This window comes from Danio rerio, chromosome 11 (genome assembly GCF_052040795.2).
Source record: "Danio rerio strain M-AB ecotype USA chromosome 11, GRCz13ab, whole genome shotgun sequence".
Taxonomy (NCBI): domain Eukaryota; kingdom Metazoa; phylum Chordata; class Actinopteri; order Cypriniformes; family Danionidae; genus Danio; species Danio rerio.
This window is the reverse complement of record NC_141031.1, coordinates 18,701,850-18,720,639: the sequence shown is the minus strand read 5'-3', so window position 1 is coordinate 18,720,639 and position 18,790 is coordinate 18,701,850. Positions and strand designations below refer to the sequence as shown.

The 18,790-nt window shown below is 36.7% G+C and overlaps 2 protein-coding genes across 2 annotated transcripts in view; one reads left to right on the top strand and one right to left on the bottom strand.

Moving 5' to 3' along the window:
- Window positions 1-1,874, top strand: part of rab7a (RAB7a, member RAS oncogene family) — a 34,861-nt gene extending 32,987 nt beyond the window's left edge. The window contains exon 6 of the mRNA NM_200928.1: window positions 618-1,874. Coding sequence (NP_957222.1) covers window positions 618-713 — 96 coding nt within the window. The 3' untranslated portion in view covers window positions 714-1,874. The remainder of the gene's footprint in view (window positions 1-617) is intronic.
- hmces (5-hydroxymethylcytosine binding, ES cell specific) lies at window positions 1,773-18,769 on the bottom strand. Its single transcript, NM_001099418.1, is given in 7 exon segments — window positions 1,773-2,268; window positions 7,214-7,406; window positions 7,499-7,653; window positions 12,099-12,278; window positions 15,381-15,524; window positions 16,464-16,667; window positions 18,675-18,769. Coding segments are annotated over 6 exon segments (1,062 nt in total). The 5' UTR covers window positions 16,653-16,667; window positions 18,675-18,769; the 3' UTR covers window positions 1,773-2,067.
- Between the last annotated feature and the right edge of the window lie 21 nt (window positions 18,770-18,790).

Genomic DNA, 18,790 nt, shown 5'->3' with positions numbered 1-18,790 from the left:
CACTTCACCACTCTGTTCACTATGTGCAAATACAGACAAACAGACACTTTGGAGCGTTTAAAAAGCTGCATCTATCAGCTGATCCATCTCTTATATATCAGCACATAGACAGATCAGCTGATAGATGCAACTTTCGAGCACTGCATTGCCTGTGTATCTGGAGAAAACCAGTGAGGTGATGACCTTCAGAGCCAATCAGTCATATATGTTGAGCATCTGAACACAGTGGCCAAACAGCAGTTTAAGACAACTTAAATGTTAGCAGGAAATAGACGTTTTGAAAATTTCAGTATCAATTGATACTTAAGTCGATACTTGGCAAACCTACCTCAAATACTGGCCTATTGATGTGTATGGGAAAGGTACCCGGTGTTCTGCAGTTTAGTTACAATTCCAATTGGGCACGCCTGAACCAGCTACTCAGGCTCTTACTAGGTAAGCTACAAATTTCCAGGCAGGTGAGTTCAAGGAATTTGAAGCTGAAATATTAAGAACACTGGCCCTCCAGGACTGAGTTTGGGCACCCCTGCTATAGGGCTATGTTTTGGGCTTAATGTGTGGAAACTATGAAGTTTTGTAGGTCTGGAAACCAACTGTATCCTTTCTTTTTTTTTCAGGAAACTGAAGTGGAGTTATACAACGAGTTCCCCGAGCCAATTAAACTAGACCGGAACGATAGAGCCAAACCATCAGCAGAGACCTGTAGCTGCTGAGGACCTCCAGGGGGCGCAACATTTCACCCTCAGCCTCTCTGGCCTCGTCTCTGCCTCATTCCCTCCTCCTCACTCTCATTCTCTCTCTTGCGTTCTTTCTTTCACCCCAACCCCCCTCCCCTTCCCCCAGTTCTTCTTCATCGCCTTCCCACCCTCTACTTGATATAATCACTGGCCTTTGTAGACGAGCAGACTTCCTCTCATTCAGTATCCTACACAGTTCTTATTCACAGCCTTAGACACAACATACACACACATATGCTCAAGAGGCTCAATCTGGCACCAATTTCATACACAAATCCACCACTTCTGCAAAATCGCCACCTCCCCCACGTTAAAAAAAGTCCTACTCAAACTTTTCACATCACTTGAATGGCTCTTGAGACTTTTTATATGTATGTCACAATGAAATTGGCTAAGTGTGATGTGAACGCTGAAAGATGGAGGTGTATAAGAGCATTAAAGCCGAATGTTGGTACCAGAAATACCGCAACGATCAATTGCTTCTTCATTTTTGCTTGAAATCGAAAGCCAGCCTGGTGTAAAGCATGCTACATTTGCATCTCAATTTCTCGAACCTGAAAACGCTCCTGGGTTTGCGAGGTCCCGACGCACTGGAGGTCTAAACACTGCCCCCGCTGTTACATCTGAGAACTGCAGTCAGTTCATCCAGTGTCCTTAAAATGGAATCATCCTACTTAACCATGTGATGGGAAACTTAGATATTATATTACAATTCATACTATTATGACAATTAGTATTTCGATATTTGTTTTATCTTTAATCCTCATGTCGGCATGACGAATCACCGCGAGTCTGCCATGAGCAAGTAGTGGCGTAGGCCATTTCTTGATGTTTGTTTTTTTTGTTTCTTTCATATCTTGCCCGGACTCTATCAGTACCTCAGGACGGTAGAGGACTTAAGTGCTCAGTATCACTCGGATATTTTCCTGTCTGTTTGTTCATTATTATTGTAATTATTATTATTATTATTATTATTATTATCTGTGTCGCATTATATACGAATACACACAACTAGACAACATTGGGGAAAACTGAATTGTTCATGACATTTAATGAAACAAAATGCACAGCATATACATTGTTCAAGATAAATGTATTTCAAAGTAATAATGGAAATAAAATTAAATTGTTGAATAATTCCGTTGTGCGCTGTGTGTTTGTAAACGTGAAATAAACCAATAAAATTGATGAATGTGAATTTTATTTGCATCTTATATAAAATCGTGAAAACAGAACCATGTCAAAAGTGCTTACCTTGTTTACCAGATACATTTAACCATTGAGAAGAGATATAACATCTATTGTATTGCAAGAAACTTTAACTAAGTGTTTAAGTCCTTGGTTTCTTACTAGAACTCGTTCCCATCAGCCATTGCTGTAGAGGGCCAGTCGGCTTGTTCTGCTTCTCTGCTGCAGGCTTTTCTTCAGGTCCTTTATCTGAAGTATCTTCATCAGGACTCTTCCTCTTAGTTGGCGAAGCTGTTTTCAGCCAGCTCATCATCATTTTACTGCTGGCTGTGGGTTTAGTGCTCTGGACATGACAGAAGGCTGAAGTCAGTATTTGTACGAATTAATGAAATAAATTTGATTAAACTATTAGTATGACCATATTTTAACCGTCACCCACAGAAGAAAAAAATAGTAGATTTTAATAATAAAAAACAACAACGTGCAACTGAAAAGCCAGCCTTAAATTGATTTGTTTTCATAGGATTGGTATGTTTACGTTAGATTAACAACAAAGCAATGGCGGTATGAGTGGCGGTCTCCATAGTTAAACCAAGAATACATAGATATATACACTAGATGTCGCCTGGCCTATTGTTGTCTATTGGACGGAATGCGTCAATAGCGCCGCCATCTTGCTACAGGGTTGCGCTCCTTTGAAATCAATGCGAGACCAAGGAACAGTGCAGGACTGTGGCCATGCAAAGCCAGAGATATACACATAAACACATATACAGGGGTGATAGCGTTCCGGCACCACGCCGGATTTCCGGCGTACTGTGGCTGCGGGGAAAAAAAAAATCAGGTTCACGGATATTGATCTGTCATTTCTCTAGATTCACAGAATTCACTCACTGCTGAAAGCGCCGGATTGGTTTTTATTAAGTGCCATTTTGTATGCTCGTGAATCATCTTTTGAGTGTAGACGCCATGTAAATAAAAGATTAATTGTGTAATTTAGAGAGCTTTATAAATTATAACGGATCTTTGTGAGATCTCTATGAACTAAGATTAGTGACGCTTTTTAGTGATAATAAGAGGAGCGTGCTTTGCACTTTCCAGGCTATAATCCATTCAGAATTTGTATGAAACTTTCGTTTTCGGCACATATACGCTGATATGTTTTGGGAATGACATCTGCATATTTACGCTGGGTTTATTCTCGAAATAACGGTGAAGCAATAGACGGGACAAAAATATATTTCCCCCTTCTCCTTAAACAACTTAGTGTTTCAGCTATGAAATAGTTCAGTTTTGTATGTATCTTAATGGTAAAGTGTTTATATTTAGTTTCGTTTTTTATTCAGCTTATTTAGAAAAACGTTTGGGGCATTTTTTATTCGTTAAAAATAAGTTTTTTAACGAACAGCGCCCAGCGGAAGACCATCATTGTCTGTTTGATCAGTTTGCCTTCTCAGATCATCACGACTTGCCTAAAATAAAAGATATAAAACAGTTCAAGTATAAAACAATGGTAGCTTAAACGTTAAAGAATGTGTGCTATTAGGCGCATAGTTTGCTTATAAAAAGCTTGCAGGACATCGAGGCGCCAGAGCAATCACTTGCATTTTTTCAGTGGGAGCAATTTAAAGTTATCCGTCATTTTTGCTCACAAAGTACAAGTAATACATCAAAAAACGTTACAGCGTTTTTATAAAATAAAGAAAACCAAAATTATGCGCTTTCTGTCGTCTGGTTTTTGAACAGGAGCGCTTAACAAAATGAAGCAAAATGTATATGCCTCACAGACATAATAAATATATTTATAGAAAGCTTTAAATTATTACTTAACGAAATAAAACAAATCGAAAACAAAAAAACTCCTTCATGTAATCCGTAAAGATGATTTTCTTTCTAAAGCGAGTCCAAGAGGAGATTGCCAGTCAGGATCTTTGCGACACTGACTCAGAATATGTAAATAATAAATTAAAATAATAAAATAAAAAAATAAAATAAAATAATAAATAATTAAGATATGTCCTTTCTCTTTCCTCGACACATTCATTGTTATTTGTTTTTGCCGGTGCTTGGGGCGAGTTTTAGCTTATTGTGTGCGCTTGAACGCGGATTCACAGTAGCAGTTTTAACATGGAGTGACACGACATCTGACTGACTGGCACAGTCCGGTTTTCCACTGTCATGTGTCACTTGCTAGTGGCATGTGTAGTGACCTGTGCAGGGCTCGAAATTGAGACCATTTTAGTCGCATATGCGCCCGAAATTTAAGCTATGCGACTCATAATATATATTGGGAGCATTCGTGCGACTGCATATTATGGTTATAGTGCGACCTGTTTTTTTTTTTTCTAAAAACGTGGTAAATTCGCTTTTCCCTGCCGCTATATTGGTTCATATTAGCCGTCAATCACTCAAGACTTTCCGCTGTCAGATGACAGGGAGGGAGCTTTTGTGACCGCGGGGATTGCAAACGGCTGAAGAGTGAAAAGTACACTGAATCTCGATGCGTTGTATGCACAGCGTTCAGCCAACACAATCTCACGGCAATTCATAACTTTTTCATACGTTTCCTCGTGAGCAGGCTGCAACAGCGCAAATGTCCGCTAAAACACCATCGCCAAAGAAGCTTGCCTTTACTAAGTTTGATCTGATGCGGGTTATAACAAAGAACAGTATTGCGCCGGTGGGCATCGGGAGAATCCTGCTCTGCCCCCCTCTTATTGGGCCGGCTGACTCGCATGCTGTCCCGCAAACACAGAAAAATGTAATTCAGCGCATAAAGAGGCTGAGCATTAAAACAACACGAACCGAAACCAAAACTTTTAAAAGTGAGGCTTTTCTTCCTTTCTTTTGTCCGTTCTTTCTTGAGGTCTATATTATTTTTCTATTTAATTACTGATGACTGCTTTGCAGCTTTCAGCATTGGATTAAATTATTTATTATATTATTTCGTTTGTTTTGTAGCAGCAATATTCTTTATTAAATTGGCATGCATATAAAAACAATAGTACAAAATAAATATTTCTTACTACAATGCTTCATTTGTGTTTGATGCAAACCATCAATTTATTTTTCATTTTTCATAAATTAACAGTAGGACTTTATATAGCAGATAACTTGCATTAAAGCACATTCAAGGCATCATGATGATGAGAAATATTATTCATTATTAGTATTATTGTCATCATCATCATCATTAATATTTTATAATTATTCAACATTCATTTTGGAATTATTGCACAAATATTAAGTCATCACAGCATTAGTTAGATAGTTGTTTCTGGGTTTTGTTAGTCCCAATTGATGTTATTTTCAAATACAATAAATCCCTTAATATACAACTTGTCAAATATATCATTCATTTTTGGTGGATGCTCCTAATTTTTTTCTGGTGCTCCTAAATATTTCAGGTTGGGAGCACCGGTGCTACCAAGTAAGAAAGTTAATTTCGAGCCCTGCTGTGTCACTCAGAGTGTCGCGCTGCATGTCACTGCAGTGACATCGACACCCGGCGAAGCTCATGACATTAATTAACACGAGCAAAACCATATTTAATCATTACGCGACTTTTAACCTAATTTATCGCGTCGCAAGTTAGTTTATTTGCTGAGCTACTCCACGATGTTTTAATTTAAACGCATTTATTTTATGTATTCGTAGTCATACTTCCGTACGTAATATAGTCATTTGACAGTACATGTCAGTCAAATTTATTGTGGCATGCTTATGTATGGGAGGGGTTACACTTATCTGTTGTACTGTATATTATTGCATCCTGGCAGTTCCTTTGTTCCCTACAATATGGACTTCTCTATGTTTTTAATTCATTCATTTATTTTATTATTTAACTTATTTTCATTTTAAGGTATTTTAAAAAATATCCTTTAAAAAGTTATAATAAAATGCATGTTGAAAACTCATAACATATATGCATGTAAGATAATAGGTGTCATTTGCCTAATGATTTTTAAATATTAAAGCAAAGAGACTTATAAGATTAATGTGCTTATAACGTGCTTATACTGACACCTACTGGCACATGTCACAAGATCACTGACACTGGCATGTGTCACTGACATTACTGGCATGTGTCTAAAAAGAGCCACTTGACAATAATGATGATTAGGGTTACACATAGGCTGTTAATATATTTGGGCCCAGGGGCCCACGAGTTATGTGTTAAAAGTGCGTTGCATACATAGTACCCCCACCCCTACACACCTCAGGGGCAAGGAAAAAAAGTTCAGGCTCAGGAATTTTTTCCACTATCAGCCCTGCATATATCTGTGATCGGGAGTTTTCCAGGATGTTAGTATGTAATTTTTTTTTCTAATTACGAAAATGATAATTTTACATAACTTTTCTACATTGATGGATCAGTGACCGCACGGGCATTCCTGACAAAAAGCTTGTGTTTGTGTGTACAGAAATGTACTATTCACCCTCCCTGTTAAATTTAATCTAATCATGTCCTGAAACACACTTCCTCTCCTGCTTTCACTTCTCATACTGACGGAGAGAGCGATTCGTTTGTGAATGAATCACCCGAACGATAAACGTTACCTGATTAGCACAAAAGTTCAGAACATACAAAAACAGAAAAAAAACATAATATTACCTATGAAATGTTCTGCCTTTGTGCTTTGTTTTTTTTGTTTGCTCGTTACTACACCCGTAGACAGCGTTAAAGTACCGCATCGTCACGTAATAACAGTCTTGACTAGTGCGGTTGAATGACATTTGTCCTGGGAGCACTGTACCAATGTGGCGGCGCTATTAACGCATGCTCAGGGTCTTGTAGACTTGTGCTAAAAACATTGTGTCCACCAGTCTCTTTAGTTGAGGTTAATATTAAATTAAACAAATTAATAAAAGACTATAAAACTATATGGTTGTTAGACTGTTACACTTTTTTTGTTATCAATATGCTCATGTTTATATAGGCATATTGTGTGTGCAACGTTTGTATATTTATAACCACCTCTGCTGAATTTGGGGGTCGCAAGTCACTGGCATTGTTATTTTAGGGGTCGCAGGCTGAAAAGTTTAGGAACCCCTGCTCTACAGTATGCTATTATTTCATTTTTACAGCTCTAGATTACGCTGAACAGCATTATTTTATTTATATTTTAACTCATCAGACACTGTACTTTAACTTAATGTTATTAAATCACTTTTTAAAATTTAATTGGACAGACTTTCATCTTTGACCAATATATCTTTTAAAACTTTGAGGACAAATTAAAGTGATTTATAAAGTGCTGCTATTCTAAAATAGACAAGTGTTTCACCTTCTTGATCGTGGGGTCCACAGGCTGCAGACATTCTGGAGAGTTATTGCGTGAATTGTTGACCAATGAGGAGACGGGGTGAAAGGTCAGACAAGACTTCGGTTGGAGCAATTTTATAGCTTCCAGTGACTTCACTTCTCCGAAATCCAACCACCGTCTTACCTCATCCTCTCCATCCAGAACTGCCGGCATCCTGTTACAAAACGCATCAAGTCAAGACTCAAGGATAGTCCGCTGTTTCAACATAAGAAAAACTCCATGAGACATCATGTTTATGTGCTCCACCTGTCATGGATGCTCTGAAGGTTTGGAGAAGCGTCTACGGTAATGACTGTGTAAGTGTACAGAGTCTCTCCACCACAAGGAGGAGTCCAGGAGTCAAACAGCCCTGCTATTGTAAGCAGACGCCACCCAGTCCAGTCACTGGTGTCTAGATCACTCTGTGGACAAGAGATGGAAAAAATTATTTAACAAAAGTGACAGTAATTACTTTCATAATGGTAATTCTCTTTCAAATAAAAGTGCTGTTTGATTCTCGACTCCTAATTACAGAGTCGGTGGAATCGACTCCATTTACTTTCACTTAAAATAGCGCAAGAATTAAACACGATTTATCATATCGCACTTAATACAAGCGGTTCTCCTCTGGTCAGACAAAATCAGCAGTTTACATCATCTGCTGTCAAAATAAAATAGAAATAAAAATTTAGATCATTTAGAAAATGACATCGCTATATTGGTGTTAGTAAAGTAAAAAAAATTATTTTATTATCGAAATATTTAATGAAAAGATGTGTAGCAGTTCATTTACAAATAAAATACACCCCAATTGAGTCTTAATGTTTAAATAAAAATCATTAATATCTTTTTAATATAAATGTTTGATACTGCAGTATTTAATTTCTGTATTTTTTTAAGCAACAGACTCTCCAACCGATTAATAAACAATATAGCTTGATTTTCAATTTGATTTAATAACCGATTAAATATTAAACCCCCTGCATGAAATGTTTAACTTAAATAATTAATAATAAACAGCATGATAGACTGTGACTCAAAGCATATCACTTTGCTCTTGCTCTCAAAAATTTGATTTTTTAAAGTGTACTTTAAATTACTTTACTTTGAAATATCACTGTTTGTTTTGTGCAAATTGTTCAATGACATTAAATAAAAGGGTGTTAATGGGACAGCATTTGCCAGAAGAAAAGGAGTGAGTCAAACCTGTTTTTGAACAGCCTTGGCTATTTAAAAATCCTTTTTGAAACGTTTGTTATAAATCTTAATTTTAATGTATGTAATTTGTAGTCATCTACAAAATAAACAAAAAGAATAGCCTAAATATTAGAGGTAAAATTAAGTATGTCCAAAAAGTAAAACAAAAACAGGACAACATGTATTGTCAGATTTTGTCAAAGAATAATTCTTGGGTACTTTTTTCATTATGATTAGTATTTTTTAATTTATTCATTTCTTTATTTATTTGTGAAATAAGCATAGGTTATAAATTTTACTTGAGCATATAGCAGCAACCAATAGCATAACTTCGTAATTTTACCTGCAGTGCTTATGTAAGACATCAACCTGCTCCAAATTGACACAGATATGCTATATTTCATTTATAACACCGCAAATTTGACATCGAAGGCAAATCATTTATAAGACCAAATTTCTAAAAGATGTGTTTTATAAGACATGAGTAGGTAACTACTCAAGTCGTGGTCACGAAATTTAAAAGCATAAACCGTGTGAACACGCATTCAAAGCAGGCACCTTCAATGTTCATCGAGCTCAAGAATGAGCATTACAACTGTAGCATGTATCCGCTTCATTCAGAAGGCTTTAAAAAAACAGATTCAACTCTGGGAGTCGATTCCTAGGTCCATTGAGAGTCAAGACTCCCCATCCCTTATTTTTTGTAATTTTTCTTATTGCGCTACAAGCTGGTCCCACATGAACATTACAACATTAAAACCATTGTATATTATCTATAAACAATCTGTAATCATTTTAGCCAAAAACCCAAGGAGCTATCATTACTGTAACTGTATTGAGCAACATAAATGACTAATATTCGACAGTTTCTTATTTTATGCTGATATATGTTAAATGTATAAAATCATTAATGATCTTGCACCACCACCTCTCAAACAATGTGCGATTGTCAGCAAGGACAATATAAGACAGACTAGGTCATCGGTTAGAGGTGATTGTTCAGTTAGACTCAAGAGAACTGTTTCTGGACAATCAGTTTTTACAGTCAGAGCAGCAGAAAGACGAAATACAATACCAATGCATATAAGAGAGAGTACCACTTTTAATCATTTTTTAAACTATCCTTAAAGTTTGGCTTAAAAATCTAAAATGCCACCACTGATTTGATTTCTTTTTATTGATTATGATGCATTTTTTTATTTTTTAATATTGTTAAACTTGTTACAACTCCCTGTTCAGGGACTACAGATGTAAATGAACTTTATAGCTAACTCTGGGACAACATGTCTTGTTGTACATTGTCCCTGTATAATAAATAAATGAATTTGGAATAACGACTGAAGAAAATTCACCTTTTACATAGGACTGCATGATTAATCGAAAAAAGACACACAATCTTAATTCAGCTTTTCTACATTTCAGCAAATTATATTTTTAAGGTCAGAGAGAAGCAAGGCAGTCACACAAGTCTTCACAACAACATTGACACCTTCAAATGGCGTTAAAAGTGGCACATAAGGAATAATTTACCCAAAAATGTCATTTCTGTCTTCATGTAATGATGTATTCGCGGCCGCGAAATCACAAGTGAGCTTACCGCCAGCTGTTTGCTTACTACCGAGAATGCGCGCATCCACTTCCAATGACGCTTACTTTAGTGAACGCAACCTGCATAGGCTGGTAATAACAGGTAATGAAGTTATAAATAATGTACAGAGCGATATAAATGATAACAGAGTGATCGTTTGAGGGCCGTGCGGGAGGTTTGATTTGCATGTGTGTGTTTTTACAGTAGCCGCGTTTCCACTATCGCGCCTAAAGCGAGCGAGCCAGCCAAGGCCAGTCGCGTTTTCACTGTCACTTCCAGGGCCTAATCGGGCCAAAGTGGGGCTTTCTCAGGGCCAGCTGCCGGCCTTTTTCAGCACGCTGAATACCTTGGGCCAAAGAAGGCCAACTGGGGCTTCGGGGCGGAGTGAAAGGAGAGGCGGGCACAGTTTTCTGATCGCACACATATATGCGCCGCCCAAACAAATAGACAAATGAGGGAAAGAAAACATCTAGCCTATAGGCTGGGGTCTTTTGCTTATGATTGCCCTTATGTTTCTCTTTTAATTAGGCTGTTGCATAAAATGATAAAGTTTTAATTTATAAGTGACATTCTTTTGCTGCATCCTCATTGATGTTTTAATAACGCATAATAATCTTTACACCATATTAAAGACAAAGCAGACAATAAAGGTTGTCGAGAGATTTGTCAAGTTTAAAAGTTGTGTTTGTGTGCGTTTTCCCCGTACGTGAATGTGAGACCGAAAAGAGGGCTCCCTTCAGCTCTGTTCCCTTCGGCTTTTTACTTTTTTTATTTATTTTGAAGATAAAACACAATTTGAATACAACAGTACGACATTAAACTTTACAAAGTACGTGTCCACTTTTGCAGGCTTTTGCAGGTTTAAAATATTATTTATAAAGTATTTGGATACGATGATATCAATCAAATCATGCAAACAGAGCATTTTTGGGTGAGTGAAAGCAGAAACTATAGGCAACCTTTTTTTCTGTCATCCAGTCCTGCACGCGCAGCGCCAATTTAGAAACACATCGGGGAAAACTGCAAACACAAACTGTCTTCTGTGTCCTCAAACAACTGTTTGTTTTTATATGACGTGGTAAAATTTAAAAAAGAAATTTTAAATACATGTAGGCCTAGAGTTTTAGTAGTGAAAAGCTGCTAAGCGCAACGAAATGTAGACTATATTTTATTACTTGCTCTTATGTGCTGAAATACTTAACACTTTCCTGTACTTAAAGATTACAGAATAATATGCAACAGCTTTAAATAAAGGGGAATCACCTAATATTAAGTGTCATATAGCCTAGGGAAAAATCTGTTTCAGGTCTCTCCTGAGCATGTGAGCTGGATGTTTGACAGCGTCTATCTAGACGAGGATGTTATAAAATACATTTTCTTATTATTAACGGAGAATTTCTGTGGTGTTATATTATGGATGGTGCGCTCACTGTGCTGGGTCCCTCTGTTTGTGGCGAGACCACTCGATACACAATGCCAACAGTCCGTCGGTGAGTATGAGAACACACAGGCCTGTGCTTATAGACATATAATGTACTGCTGTACAGTAACGTGTTGTTTGTTTGTTTCGGTTGTCTTCATTTTAATGATTATATGATGATGCGACGGTGTTCTTCATCTGCCTGATTCCTGCTGAAGTGGGCGGGTTGTGTGACGTTTGATTCGGGGGTCATTCTGGGGGTGGGGTTTGCGTGACGCGCTGCGAACTACTAGCCCGACAGTGGAAACGTGACATGATTTCGGCCTCACTGCTCAACCTCTTGGGCGATTGGCCCGGCCTGGCCCGATAATAGCCCTGGCTCACACTGGCCCGACAGTGAAAATACGGCTAGTTAAACCACTGATTATAAATGGAATGTTTTGGCAATGTTTTTGGTTACTTTTAAGTACTTTGAGCATCTCTAGGTGGATGCTGAGACAGCTGTCTGATTTCATCTAAAGCAAGTTCATTTGTTTATTTGTTCTGAAGATGAATGAAGGTCTCATGGGTTTAGAATGAGATGAAGATGAGTAACATTCTGTCATTTTTGGGTGAACCAACCCTTTAAATTAACTTCTTATGACTGTCAAACTTTGGTTTACCTCTCCTTGGTCCAATTCTAGGTCACTTTTTAGTTCCTGTGTACTTTGTGGACTGGGTACTTGTCCTCCTTGGCTTTGTGGAAAGTAAATGAAGAAAGGTTGTTTGTCCTTCTCCTGCCGCCTCCATTCGTAGAAGCCGTCAGCGAGAATAACGCAGCGCTGACCTTTCAGAAGAGGATCCTGTGAAATACAGCACAAGTTTATTCTTATCTTTAGAGGTATTATACTTGATAAATAATAGAGTCTAACTATGCCCATAGACGGCATGGTGGCTCAGTGATTAGCGCTGTCGCCTTACAGCAAGAAGGTTGCTGGTTCGATTCCTGGCTGAACCAGATGGCATTTCTGTGTGGAGTTTGCATGTTTCCTCTGAGTGCTCCGGTTTCCCCCCACAGTCCAAAGACGTGCTTTAGGTCTATGGAATAAACTAAATTGGCCGTAGTTCATAAAATTGTGTGTGAATGAGTGTGTATGAGTGTTTCCCAGTACTGAGTTGCAGCTGGAAGGGCATCTGCTGGGTAAAACATTTGCTGGAATAGTTGGTGGTTCATTCCGCTGTGGCGACCTCTAAAATAAAAACTAAGCCAAAGGAAAATGAATGAATAAACTATGCAAATCTATTTTTCAAAGTTGTTCCTGAAGTGTTTTATTTTTCCTACAGCAATAATTGGGAAAAAAAGTGTTTGTTAAAAAGAGTCATACTTTTCATCTAAACAACTAATGGTCAATGACATTACAAATTTTTATTTGAAGCAAATAAATGTATTTGACAGCCCCACCCACCCCTCAAAAAAACATACAAAACTACTACTGCTTAGAAAGGATAGTTCACTCAAAAATGAAAATGACCTCATTATTCATTCTCCCACTGGTTTTAAAGAGTTTCTTTCTTCTGAACACAAAAGTACATATTTTGAAGAATGGTGGCTGCACCCATTGACATTATTAGCAGAAATAAAAAAAAATATGGAATTACTATACGCCACTTATCAGTATTTGTAAAAAAAAAAATTCTTCCTTTGTGTTCAACAAAAGAACAAAAAAAATCAAAATAGTTTTTGAGTAAATATAGTAGAATAGTTTGAGTAAATGATGACAGAATTGTCATTTTTGTCATCTCTTTAACAACTTTCATTATATATCACAATCCTGCAAATGACTTAAGTGAATTAGGATGGAATTTAAACTATTGGCCTATGCTATGTGTTTACAACAAACATTTTCCTCTAGACGGAGTCTAGAGCAGTTACCACAAGAACAGCAGATTTTAGATTCAGCAGTCCACATTTTCAGTGCAGTGCAGTATTTGTGGCAGGTACAATGGTGTACAGTTGGGAACAATAACTACAATTTCTTCAATATTCACCTTGTCAGGGGCATCTTAACTTTCTCCTGCATTCACAGGCATGTTTGTGTTGAAAGGTTAAAACTGTTAAGGCAGTGGACCTGCACTTTCATCAACCAGATAATGTGACTGAGGGGAATCTGGTGGAGAGAAATCCTCCACCTCCACACTGCTCTCAGATCTACTGTAAACGCTGCTCTCCGGATCACTGTCTATCTCCGCTGCGTCTGTGTTTGGGTTGCCGGTGTGCAAATTAGCTTTTTTTATTCACATAATGAAACCTCCTTCTTTCATGCAAACTATTCCCTCTTTCACCACTCGACAGCTGGACTTTGCTGGCTTTTTTTCAAACTAGAGGTGTAAAAACACCCTGCTGAGACAGGGTGGGTTTCAAGGCCCTTTAACAATATTGAATATGTGTAGAGAAACAACATACTTCAATGCAAGCAGCTTTACATGAAACATTGCCACAAACCAACAACAGTTGTGTGTGTATATAAGTAGAAATAATGAGCATTGACAGCTGTAACAAACACACATACAATTTATTAACAAGCTTGTATCACGGTAGGTCTATTTTAAAGGGTTTATATCTAAGCTTACACTCACCGGCCACTTTATTAGGTACACCTGTCCAGCTGCTCATTAACTCAAATTTCTAATCAGCTATTCACATGGCAGCAACTCAATGCATTTAGGCATATAGACATGGTCAAGACAATCTGCTGCAGTTCAAACTGAGCATCAGAATAGGGAAGAAAGGGGATTTTTAGGTGACTTTGAATGTGGCATGGTTGTTGGTGCCAGACGGGCTGGCCTGAGTATTCCAGAAAATGCTAATTTACTGGGATTTTCATACACAACCATCATTAGGGTTTAAAGAGAATGATCCGAAAAAGAAAATATCCAGTGAGTGGCAGTTCTGTGGCCACAAATGCCTTGTTCATGCTAGAGATTAGAGGTGAATGGACAGAGTTGTTCCAGCTGATGGAAAGGCAACACTAACTCAAATAACCACTCGTTATAACCGAGATGCAGAAGAGCATCTCTAAACGCACAACACGTCCAACCTTGAGGCAGATGGGCTGCAGCAGCAGAAGACCACACCAGGTGCCACCCCTGTCATCTAAGAACAGGAAACTGAGGCTAAAATTCACACAGGCTCACCAAAATTGGACAATAGAAGATTGGAAAAATGTTGCATGGTCAGACGAGTCTTGATTTCTGCTGCAACATTCGGATGGTAGGGTCAGAATTGTGACGTCAACAACATTCATCCTGCCTTGTATCAACGATTCAGGCTGCTGGTGGTGGTGTAATGGAGTGGGGGATATTTTCGTGGCACGCTTTGGGCCCATTAGTACAAATTATGAGGATCATGTCAACACCACAGCCTGCCTGTTGTGTGAACAGCTTGTAACTTGGAAAAAAAATAATTTGCTTTGAATTATTTAATGAGGACGCGGTGGCGCAGTAGGTAGTGCTGTCGCCTCACAGCAAGAAGGTTACTGGTTTGAGCCTCGACTGGGTCAGTTGGCATTTTTGTATGGAGTTTGCATGTTCTCCTCGTGTTTGCGTGAGTTTCCTCTAGGTGCTCTAGTTTACCCCACAAGTTTAAAGACATGTGATATAGATGAATTGGGTAAGCAAAATTGGCTGTAGTGTGTGTGAATGAGAGCGCATGGATGTTTCCCAGTGATCGGTAGCAGCTGAAAGGGCATCCGCTGCTTAGAACATATGCTGGATAAGTTGGTGGTTCATTTCGCTGTGGTGACTTCAGATTAATAAAGAGACTAAGCCGGAAAGAAAATGAATGAATGAATTATTTATGGATGTTTTTTTTCCAGGAAATTTAAGTCTATTTTCCTTCCTATGACGAATAAAAAACACTCAGTTTAAAACTAAAAACGTATTTGTGTAAACGGGGCCTTACATACCTTGTAAGACTTCTTTTCAAGCAGGCTTTCACTGCGACAGTTAGAGGTGTTATACTGCATCTTATTGGGGTCGTTCTCTTTAAACCAGGCTGGGACGAGACCCCAGCGCATCGCTGCCAGCACACACTCATCTACAGGAGCATCCTGCGGAAAGAGGCAGATTAAAAAACTGTTCTTGAGAGAGAATGAATGTTGTGCATATGAGCCATTCAACTACAGGCACTTTTAGTCTTGTGAAGTTGAGTAAAAAAAACTTGTTCAAAATTAACGTAACATTGCCTCATAAGTTTAAACAATTTGTCTAGTTTTAAGATCTTTACAGGACAAACTTAGGTATGAAGAGAAAGATTTTTTCCATCGTTAAGTGAACAAATGTAAATTCCACCACATCTCAATACACAGCTTTATGGCAGTCAAACATTGTCTAAGATCATTTTCGTATCTAGTGTAACCAATTTTTCCACAATATATATAATAATTATACATTTGTCAGTGAAATAAATTAGTTGTATGCTGAATTGTACACCTGTCACACTCTAAAATTTAATATTAACTTGGTTAAGAGCTTATTAGGAAACAAATAAACTGATTTTTTATATTAAATAGAGCATGAAGAAAACATAGTTATAGAAACCACCTAAATAATCTTTCACAGAAACTTTTTAAAGCAACATTACAGTGTTGTAGTGGAAATGACACTTGATACTGTGCAACAGCTATATTTTATATAAAAAATAATATTAATAATAATCTCACATTAATAACTATAAATTATTACTAGTGCGTCATAAAGATACATTAATAGTTATCAGATAAATAATATTTTAATATGTTAATATGTTATTTTCATTGTTGAAGTTTAGTACTCTGGGTGTGCGGCAATGTGAAAACTTCAAGTAGGTTGAATAATACGAAAAATATATAATAGAAAGGTAGTAAAATTATTTAAAGTAGGTTTTATTGTTAGTTTGATAAAAAAGAGGTATTTGATCAAAATGATATATATTTTTGGAAATATGATCAAAGGACATAAAAGTGCCTGTAGTTGAAGAATTACCCATATGTGTTACAGCAATGGCATGCCTTGTTGAAGTGTCTGTTGGACAGAAGCACAGGACTGAAGGACTGAGGACTCTTGTTGTATGAGGGACGGTATTTGTCAGAGTCTCCATCCTTCCAGCGGGGTGGGCGTCGTTGTCCTGTTCGGTCTCGATAATGAGATGCACGACTAAGCTCATGTGGTGCAAGTGTGCAAGCCGTTCTTCCACACATCCTGGTGTGACAAACCTGTGTGACCATAACACAAGGCTTTAAACTAGTTAAACAACAGCTAAAAAAAATAAACAGTTTATTTAAAAATTAAATAAATAATTGAAATGCAAATGTAAGAAAAAAAAGTGTTGGCATGATGATGTTTAAATTGTTTACTTTTTAAATATGGACATTCTACAAATTTAAACTTAATTTTATTTGTTAAGATAAAAATGACACTATAATCAATTTATAATTTATATATAAAATATAAATATTTAAATATAAAATATTAAATACAGTTTGCATGTTCTCCCTGCGTTTGCGTGGGTTTCCTCCTGGTGCTCCGGTTTGCTCCACAGTCCAAAGACATGCGGTACAGGTGAATTGGGTAGGGTAAAATTGTCCGTAGTGTATGAGTGTGTGTGTGAATGTGTGTGTGGATGTTTCCCAGAGTTGGGTTGCGGCTGGAAGGGCATCCATTGTGTAAAAACTTGCTGGATAAGTTGGCGGTTTATTCCGCTGTGGCGACCCCAGATTAATAAAGGGACTAAGCAGACAAGAAAATGAATGGTTTATCTATGTATTTTGTAAATGATTGTTGTTTTTAAAGGAAAATAAAATCCTTTATTTAAACAAACATTTGATTAATCTTTAAGCAATAATTATTTTTAATTAATAATATACATAATAATATCATAACATAATGTTAAATTAGTAAAATGTTAAAAGAGGTAAACAGTATTTAATAAAATAAAAATCCTCAAACAATTAAATGTTTTTGATAAAAAAAAAAACTTATTAAAACAAATTAAAATACCTTCAAAAACATTAAAATAATGAATAAAATAAATATTTTGTATATAAAATATTTCAAAATTAAACGAAAATTAACTACAGCAGATTAGAATAAACAAAACAAGTAAAAAAATAAACAAATATACAAATCAGATTATAATGTATAATGAAAATAATCAAATCAATAAATGCTGTACTTTTGCTTGTGCTGTATATTTTAAAACTATGTTAACACTTCAGGCCCATTTCTAGCATTTTTTTCAACAATGTAAATTTATTCTTCATACACGTTTTAGATGCATTTTATATTTTACAATGGAGGTATATTTGGGGGTTCGTATCATCTAGAATTTTATTTTAAAATATTTCTTTACTTATCTATTTATTTTTTGATAAAACATTTTAACAGTACAAAAATATACATGCTATTGCTAGGAGATAAGTATAAATCAAATACAAATATACAGAATGTACATATGTAATAATCAAATAAATACATTGTAGAATACACAAAGTGTGTAGAGCTTTCTTATTTAAAGAGTCTCTAATACTACTAATATACAAGCATAATTCAGTGATCAATACCTTTTATAAATGTGAAATTTTGTTAATTTAATAAGTTAATTAACTAAATAAAAACAATTTTCCTTTTGACTAGGGTACATAGTATAGCCAAAAAGTAAATTTTTCTACAACAATAAAAGGGGTTTAGAACACTGAAAATTGTTATTAATAAATGTTTGCAAAAAATCGTTCCTTTATGAGATCTGTTCACTATTTTTGCGTCATTACGTAAAACGTCATGGCGTGGTTTCGCGCCATGGCGCCAGAAAACCAGAGTATGATGTGGTCTCAGCTATGAAAGTTTATTCCTTTTCTTCATATTCTAGCTATTATTATTAGCTCATCCAACGATTCTTGCCTCATAACAGCCTCTTCATTAAGAAGATCCGACATAAAAGAACCATTATTTCACGAAGCAGTAGATGCAACTTAAGTTCTGCACGTTAAAACTCCAGCAACATAATTTTTCCTTACTTCACTCTAAAACGTGTTTAAGTGCATCTGAAAGAGTTTACTTAAAAATCGACACCTCAAAAGTCGCTTCTAGTGAACTGCTAACGTTAACATGCAACGGTTTGTGCACAGCAGATTAGGCACCTTCAGCAACTGGCAAACACATACAAATGAACTGACTAATCAGACACTATTAATATAAGACTGTAATATACATTAAATTCTCACCACTCACGAACTACTCCTAATTTTGAGGTTAAATGCGTATGATCACCAGAGAGCAACGATTGTGGTGTTCACTGGAAGAATGTGTCAACACAAAATGGCGCCCTCTGTACGCACAA